Source organism: Artemia franciscana, chromosome 7 (assembly GCF_032884065.1).
Source record: "Artemia franciscana chromosome 7, ASM3288406v1, whole genome shotgun sequence".
NCBI lineage: Eukaryota > Metazoa > Arthropoda > Branchiopoda > Anostraca > Artemiidae > Artemia > Artemia franciscana.
The window spans coordinates 42,428,576-42,451,276 of NC_088869.1; the positions used below are offsets into that span (position 1 = coordinate 42,428,576).

At 36.4% G+C, this 22,701-nt stretch overlaps 1 protein-coding gene across 1 annotated transcript; it reads left to right on the forward strand.

Moving 5' to 3' along the window:
* The first annotated feature begins 70 nt into the window (after positions 1-70).
* On the forward strand, positions 71-22,185 carry LOC136029325 (iron-sulfur cluster assembly 2 homolog, mitochondrial-like). The gene is made up of 4 exons (XM_065707599.1): positions 71-144; positions 4,497-4,571; positions 11,444-11,620; positions 21,913-22,185. Exons 2-4 carry the CDS (start codon positions 4,540-4,542, stop codon positions 22,088-22,090), a joined length of 387 nt encoding a protein of 128 aa, XP_065563671.1. The 5' UTR covers positions 71-144; positions 4,497-4,539; the 3' UTR covers positions 22,091-22,185.
* Positions 22,186-22,701: the final 516 nt, after the last annotated feature.

The window sequence follows — 22,701 nt, forward strand, 5'->3', positions numbered from 1 at the left end:
CGGGCTCCAGCAGTGAGATTAGGTAATAAAAACTTCTAAGTGTTGTTGTTTGCGGATGACATTGCTCTAGTGGCGAATTCGGCACAGAATTTACAGAAGCTCCTGGATTTAACAAATGATTATCTAAAGATGAAGTACCTGCAGGTAAATGTTCAGAAATCAAAAGTGGTTATATTTAACAAGAGGAATGATAAATGTGAAAGCAAGTTTTGGTTTAAGGTGGAGGAGATATAAGTTGTGGATAAATTAAGTATCTTGGATATATTTTTCAAAGTAATGGAAGGTGGAATTCTCATATAAAGAAAACTTTAAACCGGGGAAGAACAGTAATGTTTACAATTTTCAGTTCTGTATTTAAATAAAATGAACCCTTAAACAGCTCTCTATGATGTTCCAGCGCCCAGCTAGCTGTGGAGAATATAACGAAAAAAAGATGCTTTGGATGTAGATAATCGTTGCTGCAGCCACTTTCCTTGTTTTGAAGCTTATGCATTTCCCTTCTTTTTCAAGTCAAAGGACTGTAAAGATAGATGTTTCCCAGATAGGGTTCTTGGCAAAGGTGGTTTCCATGGTGTACCTTTTGTTTCGATCAAACACTCTTTTTAGGGTTTACTGGGTATTTTTTGGGGGTTTTATGGGACGTGTTTGTCTCTTACTAGGTTGCAGTTACCAGTGGAACCACGATGAATGTGTGTTCACTTCTGTATGTAAATGTACCAGTGTTCAATTCTATATATAAATATTACAGGGTTCAGTCTCGGCTCTGTAGGTTAATGTACCAGTGTTCAGTTCTAAAGTAAATATACCACTGTTTCATTCTATTTGTAAATGTACCTGTGTTCAGTTCTATATGCAAATGGACCCATGCTCAGTTCTATATGTGAATGTACCAGTGTTCAGTTTTATATATAAACTTGGGTAAAATGGTAATAGCGTGGTTTGTTCTTTGTTAGTATTAAAAAAAAAAAAACAAGTTTTTTCAACTGAAAGTAAGGAGTGACATCAAAACTTAAAACAAACAGAAATTACTTCGTATATGAAAGAGGCTGCTTCCTCATCTACGCCTCGCTCTTTACGCTAAAGTTTGACTCTTTCTCTCAATTCTTCTTTCTAAAACAGTAAAAAACTTTAGCGTAAAGAGCGGGGCGTTGATGAGGAAGCAGCCTCTTTCATATACGAAGTAATTTCTGTGCGTTTTAAGTTTTGATGTCACTCCTTACTTTCAGTTGAAAAAACTTGTTTTTTTTATTTAATTTCTGAACGTTTTTGAATCAATGCATGTTTTGATTTTGGCTCTCCGCAGAGGAATAATCAAAACGAAATTTGCATATTTTTTTTTTTTGGCTCAATGGCTTTCTCATAATTTTGATCGAATCATTTTGAGAAAAAAGAGCGGGGGACGAAGCCTAGTTGCCCCCCGATTTTTTGGTTAATTAAAAAGGCAACTAGAACTTTTAATTTTTTACGAATCTTTTTATTGGTAAAAGATTTACGTAACTTATAAATTAGCTTAAGTAAAGAACTTTTGTATTCTCATGTTTTTATTACATATATGAGGGGATTCGCCCCATCGTCAGTACCTCGCTCTTTACACTAAAGCTTAAATTTTATCCCAATTCATTAAGAATGACCCCCTGAATCAAAAAAGCCGTAGAATAAGTAGTTGAAATTACCGAAAATACTTTAGCGTAAAGAGCGAGGTATTAGAAGGAGGTGAGCCCCTCATATGGGTAATAATTTCTGTTTGTTTTAAGTTTTATTGCTGTTCCATACTTCCAGCTGAAAAAGCTTTTTCACTTTTATTTTTTAATTTTTTTTTTTTTTTTAAATAATGCTAGTAAATCCTGCTCTCCCTTCATGGAAATTTTCTTCTCCCATTACAAATTCTCGAAGGAAAGTTCCCCCAGCATATCCCCCTCTTCTCAACCCCTCCCAAAAACCAAAAAAATCCTCCTGAAAACGCCTGTATACTTCCCAATAACCATTACTATATGTAAGCACAGGTCAAAGTTTGTAACTTGTTGCCCCTCCCACGGGGACTGTGGGGGAGTAAGTCGTCCCCAAAGACATAGTTATAAGGTTTTTCGACTACGCTGAATAAAATGGCTATCTCAGAATTTTGATCCGTTGACTTTGGGAAAATAATTAGCGTGGGAGGGGGCCTAGGTGCCCTCCAATTTTTTTGGTCACTTAAAAAGGGCACTAGAACTTTTCATTTCCGTTAGAATGAGCCCTCTTGCAACATTCTAGGACAACTGGGTCGATACGATCACCCCTGGGGAAAAAAAAACAAAAACAAAAAAACAAAAAAAACAAATAAACACGCATCCGTGATCTGCCTTCTGGCAAAAAATGCAAAATTCCACATTTTTGTAGATAGGAGCTCGAAACTTCTACAGTAGTGTTCTCTGATACGCTGAATCTGATGGTGTGATTTTCGTTAAGATTCTATGACTTTTAGGGGGCGTTTCCCCCTATTTTCTAAAATAACGCAAATTTTCTCAGGCTCGTAACTTTTGATGGGTAAGACTAAACTTGATGAAACTTATATATTTAAAACCAGCATTAAAATGCGATTCTTTTGATGTAGCTATTGGTATCAAAATTCCATCTTTTAGAGTTTTGGTTACTATTGAGCCGGGTCGCTCCTTACTACAGTTCGTTACCACGAACTGTTTGATCATTGATATTGAATTCCTTTGAGCATTCAAGTTGTTATATTATAGGGTAACTTAAATTATAGTTGTTGCAACAGAAGAAATGAATAATTAGTATTTTCAATCACCATGAAAAGTCGATTATTTTAATATATTCTAGATATATATCTTTTATCTGAATAACCATATTGCACGCAGGTAAACTCCTACGAATTTTCTTTAGTTGGAATAATAAAGTACTTGGAGTAATAATAAAATACGAATTTTCTTTAGTTGGAATAGTAAAAGATGAACCACAGGGAATCAGGGAGCAAAGTCAGTCAAATATAGCACCATACCCAGAAAAGCAACTTTTCAAAACTTTTGATATTATTGGTGTTATAAAAGGTGTTATATTATCTTGTCAAAAGACAAGTGTGGTGCATCATCATCCATATGATAATGTTGTTTTTGTTGAAAATTGTATATTTTATTAATATTTCAGCTACTAAGGGCTAGAGTTCGTTCTTTATTGTAATTTTGGGTCCAAAAATTTATTTTATTTTAATCGGAAATTTTATTTTATATTAATATTTCGCCTACCATTGGTTAAAGCCCGTTCTTTACTATAAATCATTCAATAAAAGCTTTAACATAATCCTGAGATTAGTTCTGACTGCTGCTCGTAATTCCCATAAATTTGTTGTTTCTATAAATTTTTACAAAGATATGAGCTACCATTCTTGAATCAGCATCAAATGTCAACCCTTCTTCGATTGACGCTATTTTCAGATACAGTTTTAAATTTTTCTTTACTATGGGCTAGAGCGTTCTTTATCAGATTCATTTCTTACCGTTGTTTTTGGTATTGCTTTTTCTTTTTTCTTTATATTTCCTTACATTTTATTTTCTTCGTCCTTTCTTTTTTCATGTTTTTTCTGTTCTTTTTTCCTTACTTTTTTTTCTATAATATACCGTGCTATCTACATTTCTTTGAAGATAGACTAGCTTGAACATTCGTTCTGTAAGCCTTGGAAAAGTATTATTGACCTTACCTTGATAGCCATAGCTAGGGAAGGATCTTTTCAAAAGGTATTTGTGTTATAATATCCTTAAAAAAAAGTGTGGTCCACAAGATGTCTTCCAAGCGTCAATTTTGGGCAGAGCCTTCCTTACGCCACTTCAACCATAGTGATGCCAGTTCACGGAAATTTGAGGGGTCAAATGTGTTTTACAAATCTAGGGGGCACTTATGTTGTTTTTTTCAATGAAGAGACAGAAAAGGATATTTTGCAATAGAAATAACGGAAAACAGTTTTTTTGAAATCTAGTGGGCCATTTGCCCCCATACCCCCTTATCCCTATTAATAGTACACGAGATGGTGTACTAAATTACAGGGCAGCCTCTTGCTTGGCTAGAGTGAGTTTGGGTCCTTATACTGTTAGGTGACTTTGGGCTCGGCCACGACAAAGCTTTATTTCTGTATGTGTTCCCTCAACCTTAACCAAGAGTTATGCCTCCACTCTGCCAGTTTATGTAACGCCATCTACCTTCAGTCATCCAATCTTGGTAAATTTTTCAAAAAAATACGTCGCCTCAGGGCCAGACAGTGGGTTGGGCACTCAGTGGCTAGCTGGTGGATTAAATTAGCAGTAGTAGGCTCCTGTTTGTGGATAGGAGTTTTCAAGGCCTACTACCCTCTGGGGTACCACGTGAAGGTTGACACCCTTATCCCTTACAGACATTAAAGGGACGCCTATCTATTTAATTTGTTAGTAAAGTTTCTGTCAACCATGACAAGAGCATATAGGGTATTGTTTGAGTAAAATTCGCTTCTCTATACATTATTATATTTTTAGGTATTGGTGGTGAATTCCAGACTCACTGGATTTGTGAATACGAATGTTGCGAGGGCTTTCGAGACCGACTAAAAGGTAATATATTAAGGAATTATGTAAACATGAGTTCCTTTGACCAGTGTCTATTTGGGGGCGGATCTGTGGTTGTCTTAGTAAGGAAGGGTATGGTGTAAACGCAAAACAGACACTAGTAATTTCTATTTCTTTTTTTCTGTTAAAATCCTCACAGTAGAACAATCGGGTGAAAAACTTGTTCATAGAAAAGTTGGAAGTTATTTTTGTTCATTTTTTATTATATTGGTTTTAAAAAGTTTTGTTGATTTTTCTTGGACATTAAGACCATTCAAAATTGCAAAATTTGGAATAATAAAAGAATTTTATGCATTTTGGGAAGTTAGAAAATCACCCTACTACTTCTACTAACAACTCACCACAGGGCTAAGCCACCCGAGGCCAACGCAGCTACGCATACTCCTCGTCCCAATCTATTCAAAGTCTCCCTCTTTACACCCTCCCAGGAAATTTCCATTTTCTTAAAATCATTATTTATGACATCCTTCCACTCCACACGAGGATGACCTGCTTTCCGTTTAGCCCTAGACGGTTGGTCGAAAAGGACAATCTTCGGTAATCTGTCATCCTTCATCCGCAAAACGTCCCCTAGTGATCTCAACCTTTCTTTCATTATAGACCTAGAAAGCGGGACTGAACCAGATTTTTCGTACAGCCTACTGTTTGAAACACGGTCAGTCAGCCGGGTACCCAGGACAATCCGTAGGCAATTTCTCTGGAAAACATATAGCAAACCTTCATCCGTTTTTCGGAGTGCTCATGCTTCAGAGGTGTATGTGTCCAGTGTCATTACTATAGCTCCCAATATTCTAATCTTGTTTTGCAGATTTATCTTCGTATTTTTCAAACTTTTTTAGCTATGGAAAAACACCCTGAGCCTCGGCTATTCTACTTTTTGTTTCTTCACTGCTCCCATCGTCTTTACTAATAATTCTACTAAGGTAAGTGAAGCTGCCGACCTTTTCCATCTTTTCACTACCCAACGTAACCAACTGTGTTCGTTACGTTGTGTGTATGTTCTTCTTCTGTGTGTTCATCTTCACTTGTTCATAGCCTTAGTAAAGAGATAAGATAATATTTTTTTTCAAAAGATTATCACAAGCTCTATAGAGCCGAATTCGCTTTATATGTCAGTAAAAGTTAAGAAAACAAAAAAAAATTAAATTAGTACATTAAGTCAAACATTTAAAATAATAAAGAAATTAAAAAGGCAAAATCATCAAAGATAAAGGGCAAATCAGTAAGCTTGACAATTAAATTGCAAAAACATTACAATAAATCAAAAATAAAAACGGCAATAGAGGAAAAGGGGAATTTGGCAAGTACATAATCACAAATTATCATTAAGGTATTCCAGAATAAAGGAGATAAAACTTTTGCGAAACCTCTCTGTAACAGCATGGATCGGAGAGTAAGTTGGGATTGCTAAGGAAGCTAAGGAAGTCTAATGCGATTGTGAAAATCAGGGAGTATGTCCTCAGTACGGGGATTGGAAATGACTTATTTAGCGAAAAGCAGGCAAATTTTTTCCCTCCTTTCTTTTAAGGTGGTAATGCGTGCAGCTTTAAGGAGGAAGGAGTATGGAATTTTGCCTTCTTTGTAAATGATCCTGAGCGAACGCTTTTGGACAGACTCAATTTTGTCACTAAGCTCACTTGAAAGTTGCGAATGCCAGACCGGACATGCATTTTCCAATAACGGCCTAATAAAGGATAAGTAAATACAGGGAATGTATCTTAGGACAGTTAAATTTGTTTAGCAGCTTAAACATGGATAGTGAAACATTTGCTTGTTTAACAATGTTGAAAACATATGTGTCCTACTTAAGAGCATTAGAAATTATGGCACCAACGAGTTGAACATGTTTCACTAGCATTTCGGGTGGGACCGGGTCGCAAAAAACAGGAGTATATTTCAAGAAGTTGATCGTCATTATCTGTGATTTGGTGGGATTTACTGTCATATTTAGATTCTTAGATTCACTTTTCACTTTTAGGTCACTTTTAATATTCCTATGACACACTTTAGTGACTTAGTCTTCTTAACATTAATTTTCAAACCTATTCTAGCACCCTAAACTCATTTTGCGAACCTGAGCAAATCTAGCAAACCTGATTCATTTTGCCAACACTTTCATCTATGATGCTTAAATCATCGAAATAACCTAATTCCAGGAGAGTTTTTCCTCCCCATTTGATTCCACGGTCTCCCATTGCCTTTCCTGTGCTTTTTAAGACAAGTCCATCAAAATCATCAGTATAAAAGGGAATAGAACACAACCCTGTCATACTCCTGATCTAATACAAACCAGCTACTTTCCTCATTTCCTACTTTAACCGCAGCAGTGTTATTCTCGTACATAGCACTAATCACTTTAATGCATTTGTCTGGTATACCATACAAAGATAATGCCTTTGCTAAATCTCTTCTATTAACAGAATCGAACGCTTGTTTATAATATATAAAACTGAGGACCAAAGGTGTTTGACAACTCAGGCACTTCTCTATTATTAACCTAAGAGTGAAAATTTGGTCGACACATCCTCTACCTTTTCTAAAACCGTATGGTTCTTCTCTTAAAACTTTGTATGCAGCATGGCTCAGTATAAAAGTATCATATTACTAAGTAATTTGCTACCTACAGAGACCAGACTAATGCCTCGATAAGTACCACACTCACTCTTATCACCTTTCTTATGCAGTGGTTACTTAAGGCTTTCCTAAAATCATATTTCTAACCTCAGAATCACCATATTTAAGAAACTCATTTACCAAACTATCAGCACCTGGGGCCTTATTATTTAATAATAATTGTAAATAATATTATTTGATAATAAGTTAGAAAATAGCTCGATTATTTGACAAAGGTTCACTGATGCAGATCTGGACCTTCCAAAATAGACATTGTAGTGGCCTCTACTGAGTTTTTTTTTTGTAATTTAAATTATATAGGCTGAGATTCTTGGCTTATTAGGTTTCTCACGGCTCCAAAAATCTAAAAATTTTCTATACGAAAATAGCGACGAAGACCACACTGCCTTTTCATAACAAACAAATACAAAGTAGAAACAATAGGGAAAATCTTTTCAAGACAGTGGAAACCAGTTCTGTGAATATTCCGGCCCTATGTCCAAGAGCCTTCTTCAGCACAATACGAGAACAAGAGAGAAAATATATATATATATATATATATATATATATATATATATATATATATATATATATATATATATATATATATATATGTATATATATATATATATATATATATATATATATATATATATATATATATATATATTTATATATATAAATAAACTTACATTAAATTGTGAGAATTAAAACTAAGTAATGTTATTTAAAAAATTTCTTAAAAACAGCCCTAGCATCCTTACGTCAACGAAGTTCAACCAGGACTGACAAAAAGAATGAAGTGAGAATATAAACTCATTCAAACCAAAGAGAACAAAGTGATTAAATGCAATTTCTCAGAGCCAACCTTGCTTTTTTAGCAGCCTGACTCAAAGGCCTTTTCGTAGCTGGTTCAGTACTATTATAAATCGGTTTAGTAAAATATTTTGTTAGATCATTTTTAATTAAATTTGAGGATAAAGAATTTAGTGAGTATTCCCCTAAGTCCCTGTTCAAAGAAATCATCAGGGAGCGATAATGGCGTGCTCGTTGGCACACGCCCACTTGTTGTCCAAAAGTCAGGAGTGACATGAACAAAAACGCATTCTCTGTTGGTACAAGTTAAAACACTGCAAAAATCTACGTGGTCAAAACTGCAATCATTTTTGTTGCAAAATTTTGATCTGAAATTTAAGCATATATGCAAAAACCGACATTTTTTCTTCAGTCTGCAAAACCCTCGTTCAAAGAACCGGCAAAGTGTGTTGTATTTACGAGTGACACTGTCTGTTTTACCGTCGTACGTTCTTACGTCATTTCTCTCTATGAGCGTCGGAGGGGGTGCATTTGCACTAGCTGATGACGTATCACCAGGATTCATTTCGTCTGATAAGATCGCACAGTCGTGAGCTACGCTTGGGCTGGATGTTATGTTTTGCACTTCATTATCAAGGGGTGCTTTTCGGTTAGCAACAGCGATATCTTTGTCCGTTTGCGTTGACTGGGTAACTTGGTCACGGGAGGTTTGCGAAGGGTTACAAGGGCGGGTTTCGATAGCCACCGAGAGTTCTTGTTTCAGCTGGGCTATAAAAAAGTCTTTAACCGCCAAATGACCTGTCAATACTTTAATTTGATTGTTCCTTTCCTCCATTTCTGACAGAAACGTTGAGTGCCTTGACCGGATTTCTAGATTTTCTGCTTGACATGCCGATAAACTTGCTTCCAGGGTCTTAATTTTCTCACTTAGACGGATTATTTCGGATTCATAGTTGGGAATGTCTACACTTACCGCAGACGGCTTAGTCCCTTTCGGTAGTTCAGAGTTGGTTTTAGGTCCCGTAGCAATTTGTGGTAAAGAGGTGCCGATTCTGCTTCCTCTTACAGGTCTCTTTGCACTAGACTTTTGTGGGGGTTGAGATTCTTGCGACTTCGGAGTCAAGGGGATTGTTTTTGCAAGAAAGCCCATGCATAACCATTCGCCATAATGGTTCTTTAGCCCGATTTGGGCGCATTTATTAACGCCTGCGTGGTACCAGCGGCCGCATCCTGACACACATTAGACAGAAATTGTGGTTACCAGCAGTTGGCACTCGGGACAATAGTTTTTTGGTTTCGACATATCACAATAGTTGCTTTGGGACTCGAGTCAAGCAGTAGCAATACTGGACGGGGAAAGTTGGGCAGTGGCAACACTGAAGCAGTGAAAATCACTTAGATGTTTTCACAATGTTCTTATCCAATTGATAATTAGTTGTCAAATAATTTAAGTTCTGATTATAGAAATATTTTCAGTAAAAGTCCATAGAGAGATCAAATAACTAAATAATCGATAGATGGTCTAGAGTCTAACCGCGCAAGCGTAATGTATGGATGTTTTATATAGATGGCGCCATCACCTAGCAGGTGAATAAAGCTCAAATAAAGTGATCTTCTCGTATTTAATTTGTATGAAAATATTACTAAGCGAGGTCAGGAACACTAAGTTTTCGTCACTTACACAATCACTACAGGAAACTCGAAAAAAAAAGCAAAAAAAAGCTAAAACTGGGATGACGAGGATCAGCTATTTTATGGAGCTCACAGCGCTATCTTCGAGTTTTGAGAGTCTTTCCTTTTAATAGAATCCGATAGATGAGACGGCACTTGAGAGACGACAATAGTGGTTGACTGGCGATTAGAGCCTACAGGCTCTGGTAACTGAGGGTAATTGAGGCTATAATTGTCCACCTTTGCTGACACAATTTCAACAAGCTGATGAATTTTGGAAACTTTAGAGGCTAATTGTGAATGGGCCAGAGCCGGCAACACTGGAACTTCAATTGGAAGCTTAATCACATAAGTTGGCATAGTGATGGTAGCTTCATCACACTTCTTCAAAAGATCGAGCATGTCCTTAATATTACTGGTTGCAGACTTTGTACCACTGCGGCGAGGGGGAATTTCATCAGGCGCAAGTTTCGACCATAGATCAGCCTTAGCTTCAACTATTTTAGGTGAAGCAAAGAAATCCACTCCATATTCAATAATTTCCTTCTCAGAAATCGAATTCAGCCAGTTACTTTGGACAAAATTTAACACAGGCGAATAGATAAGTTCAAAGTCATTCAGATCTTCTGATTATTCGCTAATACTTGGTATCTTTTCAAGGCACCTATTTTCAACCACCACACATTTAAACAGTTCAATTTATAAATATAGGTAACTGTTATTGTCATTACAATCCCAAGCCTAATTGTTGCGAAATAACAAGGTTACTGAATTAATTATGAAGCATAGGTCAGGATTAAAAGTCTCTATTATCCCTAGCCAATTGTTGCGAAATAACAAGGTCACTGAATTAATTCTGAAGCTTAGGTCAGGATTAAAAGTCTCTATGATCCCAAGCCAAATATTGTGAAATGTTAAGTTAAATCACTTGACAAGAAACTCACTGATTTAGTAATGTTCATAAAGTATCAAATTTAGCTGTTCTCGCAATGGAACTCTGAAACTGTGTGTATTTGTGTATATTTTCGCCTGTTTTTAACCGTGCCGGTTTGTCTTACTGTGCGTTTGCATGTCTCTTTGTCTGTCTTGGTGTTTTTATGTCTGACACTGTGTGTTTTGTGTTTGTTTGTGTTTTTGTCTCTCTCTCACCATGCGTTTGCATGTGTCTTTGTTTCTGACTGTGTATTTATGTATGTTTTTGTCTCTCTCTGAGCATTCCTGTGTGTCTGTTTGTGTGTTTCCCTGTCTATATTTTAAAAACATTAGAAACATGGAAGATATTAAAAATATGTTTGTTGTTTCTCATCATTTCAGTTCATTAAATGTCCGGTTGAGAGAATGTTGAAGGTTTTTTGGGATTGTTTATATTATTTACTAAAGTGCATAAAATTGAGTGAATTATAAGACTGGCTTAGCTAAATCGACAATATGAAAACATGTTAAGTGTTTGACGGCAAGCAGAGTCTTTATGGTTGTTTTTGCTTTGTTGATTGCTACATTTAGGAATGTGGTAATTGGGAATGGGTTAAGTTAAGATTCAGTCAAAACCTCAGCAAATGGAAATAGGGGACTTGGTCCGATTAATTTTTGAATGCTCTTTCAAAATGAGTTAGCAGTTGACCAGAATGAAGAATTCCATATAACATACATAGGTTGTCGGGCTAGGTACAAGAATAATTTGATTATCTTTTGGAATTTCAGAGGCAAAGATTTCCATAGTATTTATTGAATTTTTTTGCAAGCTCTTTATGTTTTAGACTGATCAGGCTTTATGTAACAGCCCAACCACAAATAGTAATATCGGATGATTGTGTTAAGCGGTTAAAGATAGTAGCACCTGACCACAGATTCTTGAGGATCATCGTAGAGGGAGGAGGATGCTCAGGATTTCAGTATAAATTTGAAATTGATGAAAGCTTGAATTCAGATGATAAGTAAGTCATTCTTTTTACAGTAATTCATATACATTAACTATAGCCTAAACCTTCTTAACGCAATGTATGTTTATCTTTTCTGTGTTCAGTTTTCTGTTGAATTACTGGAGCTTATAAAAAAAATCAAATCCAATCATAAATTGGCTCCTCAGATACAGCCAATCAGTATCAATTTCTTCTAGGCGGTGCAATTCACGCTATCTGCATTTTTTAGCTTATTCCAGATGACTACTTATAGTAGGATCTTCATTATTTCTTTCTTTTCATAGTAATTATTTTATGATCTATGTCTAGTCACATTTATTCTAACTTAGTTTTATCCGTTTTTGCATTCTTTTGATCTGCATTGACTTTCCTACTAAATAATGCTGAAACTTCTATAGAAAGCTAATGGCGGAATAGATGGCAGTTTATTGCTAAAAGCTGCATCGATGATGACTTCTAATTTTAAGATGAATTTGCGTATGTTTTGAATATCTGTGTCGTGGATTCCTTTTTATTTAATACAAGCAGTGGTGTCGATTTGTGAAGACTTAGGGAGGGGAGTAGTGTTTTTCTATATTAGGAGGACTTCATTCTGTTTTATTTCTTCTTAGTTTTTAGATAACTTGATTTACTTTACAAGAACGCCTCGTATCAGCTTTATAAGGCATTGTAGATTAAGGACCTTTGGTTATTTTTTGCCTCACAAGAAATTCATCAGAGAAGTTGCAGCAATTACTTGCGTATCTTTTAAAATTGGAGTATATTAGTGCTTGTTTTTAGGATTCATTCTCTGCTTCGTTTTATAGATGCTCCTTGTTTTGGTCGCAGAAGAAAAAAAATGGCTTTCAGACTTCATATTAGTTTTATTGGAGATTAATAACGCGGGTAAATCCGCTCGACTAGAGGATCCAAATATTCTGGTCTCTCATTTTTGAATTTTTTTTTACTGAGCTTATCTGTAACAAACAATAATAAAACATGAAAAACACCCTGTCTTGTAGTATAGCTCCTAAGACAAGGGATGTAAATTTCATTGAGTTCCGTTATCATAACATCAATGAATATGAGTATTTAAAAAACAACGAAGAGAAAACAAAGAAAAAGAAAGGAAAATATTAAATGCCAAAATTGAAGAAGGAAGAAAAATGTCACCTCAAAACAAGAAAATTAGCAAAAAAAATATTATTTCATCGACATTTTTATCTTGCTTGACCTACTACAATAATTTGGAGTTTATTTCTAAAAAAAAGAAGACACGTAAGAGAAATATCTTTTTCTAATATTATACTTCTATGACGAAATAGAAACATTAGAGATTATCTACCTGAACAAGACTAGGTTTATCATTTTGAATAGCTGGGAGTCTGTAACAGGTAAATGTTAACCATTTATCTAGTTTTATAATTTTGAATTAATAGGTGGAGTTCATAAAAATATTCGTTATAAAAACTAGACAAAGAGTCTGTTGGAGGACAAGCATAAAGCTGAAAAACCATTGTTTATTTTCTTTTGTGATGGCTGAAGAAAAAATATTTTGATTGAACATAAAATTTTAAGTTCCCTTAATCCTCCCTCGAAAAATGGGAAATTTTCATCAGAAATTTCAATTCGATCCCCGGTTGCGATATAAAACGGTAGACTTTTCAAAATTACGTTGAAAATGCATTAGAATTTTATTGAAACTTACTGACATTATAATGAAAAATAGTCAATTAGCTTCAGGTGTCAGTTTTATAACGGCAAACATTTTTTTTTACAGCTAAGGCTAGTCATTGGTTGGGAATTACCGACATAATCAATCATTTAGGCACATACTCCTTTTTTGACGGGTCTCCAGGGTTATCACCTGCTATTTTGGCACTATTTTGGTCAGTTTTGTAATTGTAACACCGAAAATCGCTGTGTAGCAAGTGAATTTAGACAATTGTAGCACTTTAGGAACTAACCGTGGTGGTAACCTTGCTAGTCAGTAAGGTGCTATTTTGTAATTTTCGTTCATTCCCCTTTTCTACTTTTTAAAGGATTACATAAACTATAAAAACATGTTTGATGATAATTAAAAAAAAAAAAATTGTGACTGGTGTAGGGTTATTATTTTATTAAATTTAAAAAGTTAACATGTGCTCTAAATAATTAGTACAATTGATATATTTAAGCAATCATTGATTAAAATAATTTCAAAAAATAAAATTTTCATGAACAATAACAAGTCGATCAATAGACCGAAAATCTTTAACCCAGTTTTGTAAAATTTAGAACAAATGTATTAGGAGAAAACAATTATTTTCTCCGTTAGAATAATACTATTAAGATTCACTTTTAGATTCTTCTACAATTTGCAGATGATTTGTATTAACATAAAAATAACAAAAGACCCAGGACATCAATAGTCTCAATATTTATCCAAATTGAAAAGCTCCGATTGTCTCAATTATATCTTCTGATCAGGAAGGTATAATTCCATAATGCATAGATTTTCTGTTTCATCGAAAAGAAGAAATTTATCATGGTGAAAGTGTTTTCCAAACAGCTAAAAACTAAAGCAATATTGTGATCCTGTTCATTAAATCCATGATATTTACTATCAAAGCTATTTCTGTCGATTTTCCAGTCCCGCAACCAAATTGGAATTTATAGATATAAGATATTATTGTCGCAGAGATAACTGCAATCTAGTAACCAGTAAACCCACGACCCATAGTAACCTATAGTTTAAAAACATGTTTAAAAAAGACTGCTTTGTCAGAAAAAAATGCCTTTGTAACTGATTCAGGAATGATTGCAACTGAACTATTATTTCGATCAACCTAAATTGTAGAAGTTTTATTGAGAAAAAAAAACCCTTAAAATGGCTCAAAATTGAAATGAAAGGTGCACCATTGGAATCATAATAGCTGAAAACCATAACTGGATTCCCTATCTTTATACATGACAACTATTAGGCGAACTAATTTCTCAGGCCTCTCCACAGGGTTTGGTGATCGAGACCGCTTCCTCGAAGTCCACAAAGTGAAGGTACAAGCATTGTCCGTTTTGATTAAACTCCTCCAGCATCATAAACCAAGTAAAGATCAGGTGAGGCACAGGATTATTTTGGCCGGAATCCATATCTTTTTTTACGCAAGTGGGGATCAAGGGTAGTTTGGAATCTTCCTATTATCAGAGTCGAGAAGAGCTTTGCTTGGATCTACAGAAGATTGATGCCTTTGTAGCGTCTGACGCATGTTCTCCGTTCTTTGAGGAGCCTTTTGGTCTGTCACAGGCTAAAAAGAAGGACTGCAAGATGGCAAAGGATCGTCGCAGGCTGGACTTGCTTGTTTCCGCTGAAATGCGGTCTGTACCAGGGGCTTTCTATTTTTCAGTTTTTTAGCTGCTGAGTTATCTCGTCGGCTTGTTGTCATAGGTGCATAGATTAAACAAAGCGGGTCTAGTATATCAAGCGGAACAACCGGTGCATAGCGATTTAATAGAGTTTAAAAATACCTAGCCCATTGCTCCCTTTGTTCTTTCACTTCTGCCAGGAGCCTTCCCTCCTTCATTTTCTACTAGGCATTCGTCTAAACTTAACTTGCTAACTATTTCTTTGGTAAGACGATACGCGGTTCGCGTGTATCCATAGCTTACTGCTTCTTCAGCTTGCCTTGCATTTTCGTTCATATATTTGCCATCTGTCAGACCTAGCACTTTTCTTTACGTTCCTTTCAGCTACAGTGTACGCCAAGTTTTTGGTCAATATTGATTGTCCGTTTATCCCAAGAGAGTTTGGCTTCAGTTTCTTGCGGTTTCCTGAGATCACAAGTCTTTCTGGATATCTACTGTTACTTAGCTGGCTTTCTAAACCCAGAAATTTCCTTGGCCGTTTTTCTCTAGTTTTTGTGAATCATCTCTCAAGTTTTTTTTTTTTTTTACCGTGGTCTGGATGGTCACCTAGGGCTTCAAATTATTGGACAGTTTTATGCCAAATGAAGATTAGACGTCCTTGTTACTTAGCTTTTCTATGTCAAAACTTGAGAGCATGTGCGACTTCTTTTTCGACTGTTTCAGTTTAGTTCCAATTTCAATGTGGTGACTACTACTTCGTGGTCTGAACCCATGTTGGCGCTTCTAAAACTTTAAATATCTCTTAAGCTCGTCTACCGTCTGTGGTCAATCAGGAAGTGGTTGATTTCATTTTTGGTGGTTGCATTCGGTGATATCTAAGCGTATTTATGTATCTTTTTATGCTGAAAGGGTTGCCGCCGATCAGCAAGCAGTTCTCCATGATGAGTCTACAAATCGAGCATGACTTTCGTTTATACTGCTGATTCCGTGGTGTTCCATCGCTTCATGGCAGTAGGATCTGTCTTGGCCAACTTTTGCATAATTGTCACCTGCAGCGCAAGTGACCTCGTGGAGGGCGACCGAGTCGACTACTGATTGAAGGTTATAATGAACTCATCTTTAATAGCGTCATCTGCACCATTTTTGGATGTGTAGTACGTGATCACTTCGTTTAAAATTCCACTTGGTTTAAAATTGCGCCTGTTCAACAGCAATGTGCTGTCTATATTGATGTACGCCATTGAATGTTGGAAACTTCAACAACTTGAGAAACGTATCCTTGGATTCGAAAACATTTGCCTTCGAAGGATCCTCAAAATCAGTTGGCATCAGAAAATTATCGATAGGGAAATCCGGCTGAAAACAAACCAGCCCATAGTGACCAAAGTTATGAAGAAACGAAGATGGACATATTTGGGCCATGTTCTACGCATTCCCGAAGACAGACTGCCCTCAAGAGTGTATCAGTGGCAGCCTGAAGGAAGACGAAGACGAGGTGGATCAAAACACACACTGCGGAGGCAGTATGATCGGGACCTGAAAGAGGGCAACCTTTCCCTCGCTCCATAGTGGGAAGATATCACTGCAGCCACATAGCTTCGTGACGAATGGAGAGGCTCTGTCGACGCCCTATGCGTCACCGATGGCTCAGGAGGATCTAAGGTCTAAGGTAAGTACATGATCAGCAGCAATTTGGCATGATTTGGATCAAATATTGGGCAGGCTGTTCTTTCATTGACTGGTTTCTATGTGCATAGGGAGTTTGTATTTTTAGGACCTAATATTGCTGCAATTCCATCAAAGTGACTTTCAGTTTTTCTGCTGCATTAAATATCTTATGGTTAATACTGTTTTTTTGTCGAGGGCCTTTCTGAGACGGCGACTATGTCGAGTTCAAAGTTTTCTGGGAGAGTTTTCTCCCATTCGCAGAGGACCTGTTCAGTTTTTGACAGTGCTGACATGGCTCTAACATTCCATAGGCCGATCTAAGGTGGTTTGTTCGCATTCAAAGTTTTATCCAGTGGCTGACATTAGTTGTCATCAGATTGGGAGGCTCAGATCTGAGGCTAATCGTTGACGTGTCTTTAGCTGGAATTGTTTTACGGGGATAGCCAGCCAGGCCTAGGCCCAACAGGTTTCACTGGGTCGACTAGGGACAGGGATGCCGTTCCCTGACTGATCGACTGGAACACAAAAATCCGGCTATTCATGGAATTGTCTGCCGCTTTTTAGGGTAATCTTCTGCTTTTAGCGAAGCGCTAGTTTTAGAATTCTGCAGATATTAGAAAACATTAAGAACCAGTTTATTTAAGCTAGTTTTATAGATATATCTTAATCTGCGAAACCATTATGTTGTTTCTTTTAAGTTTCAACTTTGCTTTTTCTATTCGTAAGAAAAGTTTTTTTTTATTAATTTTCCTTAAAAATGGAAACTGATATTTCTTCCTTCCCTAAAATTTTATATATTAGTTGTCACAATGAAATTGAAAGATAATCATTAATTTACGTTACAACTGCCTTGTTATAAAGGGCTCGACGTTATCTGCAAAGGAAAAATCTATGTCCGTTTTAGGTTTCAACTTTACTTTTTACTTCCGATAGTTTTTTTTTTATTAATTTTCCTTAAAAATGAGAACAGATGTTTTTTTTTTCAAATCCTTCTCTAAATCTTAGATATTGGCAGTAGCAATGAAATTATAAGATAATTATTAGCTTACGTTATAGCTGCCTTCTTATGAAAAAAAAAATTCTTAAAAAACATATGTCTACAATAATCAAGATGACTGGAAAAGAACTAATGAAAATAAATTGAATGTCTACTATAACGTGATATTAATTCCTGGAAATATCAATATTTCAAGATTGAAGATTTTATTTAAAACAAATTTTGATTTTTTTTGTAATTACAAGAAAAATGTCTACACTACATTTTGTTTGTAGTATAGCGCAATTGACGTGATATGCTTTAGAAGGTTTGGGGTTAGGGGAGGCAGTATCCAAACTCATGTTTGTATTAGTTTTTTTTTTGTTTTAAGTCTAACTAGGGTATTTTTACGGCACTTAGTATTAACCAAGTGACATATAGCGATCGCAAATTCTGTCGGTCTGTCTGTCTGTCTGTCCCGGTTTTGCTACTTCAGGCACTTCCAGTCAAGCTAGGACGATGAAACATGGCAGGCGTATCAGGGACCGGACCAGATTAAATTAGAAATAGTCGTTTTCCCGATTTTACCATCTGGGGGGGAATGGGGGCCGGTTAATTCGGAAAAATTGAAAAAATGAGGAATTTTTAACTTTCGAAGGAGTGATTGGACCTTAATGAAATTTGAAGTTTAGAAGGATATCGTGTCTTATGGCTCTTATTTTAAATCCTGACTGGATCCGGTGACATTGGGGGGAATTGAGGGGGAACCTAAAATCTTGGAAAACGCTTAGAGCGGAGGGATCGGGATGAAACTTGGCGGGGAAAATAAGCACAAGTCCTAGATACGTGATTGACATAACCGGGACAGATCTGCTTTATTTGGGGGAGTTGGGGGGGGGTAATTCTGAACAAATTGAAAAAATGAGGTACTTTTAACTTACGAAGGAGTAATCGGATCTTAATGAAATTTGAAGTTTGGAAGGATATCGTGTCTCAGAGTTCTTATTTTAAATCCCGATTGGATCCGATGACACGGGGGGTAATTGAGGGGGGAACCTAAAATCTTGGAAAACGCTTAGAGTGGAGGGATGGGGATGAAACTTGGTGGGAAAAATAAACACAAGTCCTAGATACGTGATTAACATAATCGGGACGGATTCGCTCTCTTCGGGGGAGCTAGGGGGGGGGGGGTTAATTTTGAAAAATTAGAAAAATGAGGTATTTTTAACTTACGAAGAAGTAGTCGGATCTTAATGAAATTTGATGTTTGGAAGGATATCATGTCTCAGAGCTCTTATATTAAATTTCAAACTTATCCGGTGAAGGGGATGTCGGGGGGATGGAACCTAAACTCGTGGAAAATTCTTAGAGTGGAGGGATCGGGATGAAGTTTGGTGGGAAAAAAAAGCACAAGTCCTAGATACGGGATTGGCATAACCGGAATGGATATGCTCTCTTTTGGGGAGTTGGGGGGGTTAATTTTAAAAAATTAGAAAAATGAGGTATTTTTAACTTGCGTAGGAGTGATCGTATCTTAATGAAATTCCATATTTAGAAGGACCTTGAAACTTAGATCTCTTAATTTTTATCCCGACCGGGTCCAGTGTCATTAGGGGGGGGGGAATCTTGGAAAACGCTTAAAGCGGAGAGATCAGGATGAAACTTGGTGGAAAGAATAAGCACACATTTATCCACAGGATTTATTATTGGGAAGGGAGAAATATTTAATCCTGGTTGGGTCCAAAAAGACAAAAAGTACTAAGGTGAGATTTCAGAAAATAGATCAAAAAGACATTATGTGGATCCATGTCACCAAAAGGGCGTATCTACAATATCTTAACGGCTAAGGATATTAAAAGTGAAACTTTCAAGAGCTACTACAACTGTTAGTGATACCCCTGCGACTACAAATGCTTCCAAATACGTCAACTGGCAACTGTGATTACTTGCGAATAGGACTACTTGCAACTCTGAGCATTTGTGACTACTTCGAATTGTGACTTTAACTACTTGGAACTGTAACTTCTTGCGGCTGTGACTAATCACAACTGCAACAACTTGGGACTGCAACTACTTGCAACTCCACCTTCTTGCAACTGTGCCTATTTGCGACTGAGACTACTTGCGGCTGTGACTACTTGCAACTGAACTATTTGCGACCGCAACTGTGTGACTACTGATTATGTGTGACTGCTTCTGAGACTACTTGTATTTGCGATTGCAAATTCATGCGACCGAAACAACTTGCAACTGCAATCACTGGCTGGCGAATCCAGCTACTAAATATTGTGACTATTGCGACTGCGACTAATTATGATTGAAACTGCAACTACTTGCAACTGCAGCCGCAACTACTTGCAACTTCAACAACTTGTGAATGGGACTATCCAGGTCGTCAAAAGAGCTTATCTGCAATATCTTAACCATGGCTAAAGTTAATAAGTTGAAACATTTTAAAGAATACTGTAGGGACTGGCCGCAACCATGCTTCCGAAAAAAGTGACTTTAGTTATTTCACAACAAAAAAAGTGACAAAAAGTGACTTTGTGGACTTTGTGGGTCATTTTATCCCTGGAGACACATTCATTGAGCCTTTTAACTATTTTGACGAAAAGGGTTTTTCATATTTTTATTTTCATTTATTGAAAATCTCTCTTCATACAAAAAGAAAATGACAGAGCTTTTAAAAAAAAAAGAAAAAAGCAAAAGAGCGCTATACAACTATGACAGTGTAACTACTGTCGAAGAAGTTGGTTCCAAGCATGTTTTGAAATCATTTTGGTTCTGTTTCTCCATAATTCTATCATCGGATATAGTAGAATCTGCTATATCAAGATAGTTGACGGGGTTTGAATTGCGTGTCCAAATTGGATATCTCAGTACTGTTGGTATTTTGCGAAACGGAAGAAAGTGTTCAATTTAGTAGCATTTGTAAGAATCTTCCAGAAGGGTGGAATGAAGAGGAGGTGGGGAGAGCAATAATGTTGTACAGCATTGCCAGATAACATCGGTCGAAACGAAGCTTAGCAGAGACTAAGGAAGCATGAGAAGCTGATATATGGCGTTTGATGCCTTCTGTTAGGAGACGACGAGTACAAGAAATTGTATTTCCATTGGGATTACCGAAATAAACAGTTGGGTCGGACGGATGGATCTTTTAATTTCCAAGTAGAATTTCATCAGGAAGTGGGCCTCTCCAATCAAAAAGCTCTATGTCGAACTTCTTACTATCAAATTCAAGACCAGATTTTAAGTATTCTGTTTGCAGTTTTGTAACATTTCAGAAATTTTGTCCTAGGCTAAAATCTCATCACAATAAGTAATTAAGGAGATAATGAGGCCAGAAAGAATGTAAGACATCTCACACTGTTCCTGAGCTTCGAGGACATAATTATTGAAATAACAAGGTGATGCAATGGCACCTTGCTATATTGTGATCTATTGTTTTTATTTGTGTGAACGGGGGGGGGGATCTAAAAACCAGGAGGAGAGGGCTGGTTGTCCTCCAATGGCTTTTCAGTACCCCTCTCAACATGCTCTGGAATTTTCAACTTAATTCCTTCGGTCGTTCAGTAGGTGTTGTTGTCACGCCCTTTTGACTACCAGCATGTCCATAGTGTGTTTTGATTTTTCTCCACAACCCCCTCAACATTTCCTGAAAGTTTCTCATTAATACCCTAAGGCTTTTTGGAGACCAAGCATCAAACACGCCCCCTTTTCCAAGAAGAAAAGTCTGTATGCAAACGATGGTAGCTTACCTGACTTGCAGCCCTTGCCCCAAAGGCTTTGGGGGTGGGGATCACATATTTTTACCTCATCTCAAAATCTAAAATTTGTGGTCTGAAATGAATACATTTTATGTTCTTTCTATCGATGATTTAGAGTCGATTTATTTACTGGTCTTTTTATATTTTTTTTTCGCATGCTGTTCACCATTTACAATATTCATTTTTATTTTCTAACATCAGAAGCCACTCTGTTGGTAAAATTTCATATTTGAATCTAAGAAACAAACACAATTTTAGCTGCATTTTAAGTTTGCAACTATGAATCCGATGATTTAAGGCTTAATCGTTCTGTCATGTTGTAAACTTGCAAATATTTGTTCACTGAAAAAGTCCTTATTTAGTGAAATCATTTTTTTATTTTGTGGTCAACGTAGTTACTCTTGCCTCCTTTGCAGGAAGCCTCTATACCCATTCCATTCTGACCAGGTTGAAGCCCTGGGAAATCCCTATTTTATGTCGGCCTGTCAACTGATTTGCCTGAATTATATTAAAAAGTTATTTCCATAAATTTGAAATTAGATCTTTACGAATGTCTCATTATCTTAATTTTACAGGATTTTTGAAAAATCTGGAGCTAAAGTTGTGGTGGACGAAACTTCACTGGAATATATAGATGGGGCAACAATCGACTACCAGGAGGAGTTGATAAGATCTGCTTTTCGTGTTTTGAAGAACCCTAAGGCTGAAGGAGGATGCTCTTGTGGTGTTTCGTTTTCTATTAAAATTGACTAGTCTTGTTTGTTCGTCGCTATAAATGAATTAGAATTAGATTGTCGTTAAAATTTTACTTTATATATGTCTAAGATTAAAAGTTATAGACGGGAGAATTTACCAAAGAAATTTGCATTCGTCATAGGGTAGGCAACAACCGGAGATATCTTCGAGCACTAAAAAAAAATCAAAAATAAGAAATATACAAATCTTAAGTCTGGTCCAAACGCTGGGTTCTCAATGAAATCAGGCTGCAGTACCCACACTGATGCTCCTTTGGATCTAAACCCTGGGTAGCAGCCTGCTCATTTCGGTACCCATGGGCATTGAAAGTTAGAATTGTAGCTTGCTCATTCTGATATCCAAGAAAAACAATTGTTTAAAATAGATAACGCGATAGGATCCCCTGTTAATCATGGCTGCAGCTGTAGCTGTAACCTAATAAAGGATGAACCAGGACCCATAGCAACAAAAAATTCAAAAGAGGCGTTTAAAAAAGATAGAATTGGGAAGTGAGAAAATTTTTCATTTCTAGTGGATTCAGGAATGATAACTATTATCTAAATTAGTCTTAATGGTAAAATTTTATTTTGAATATGATAACGTAAAGCAACCACGGATGAGTTTTATAG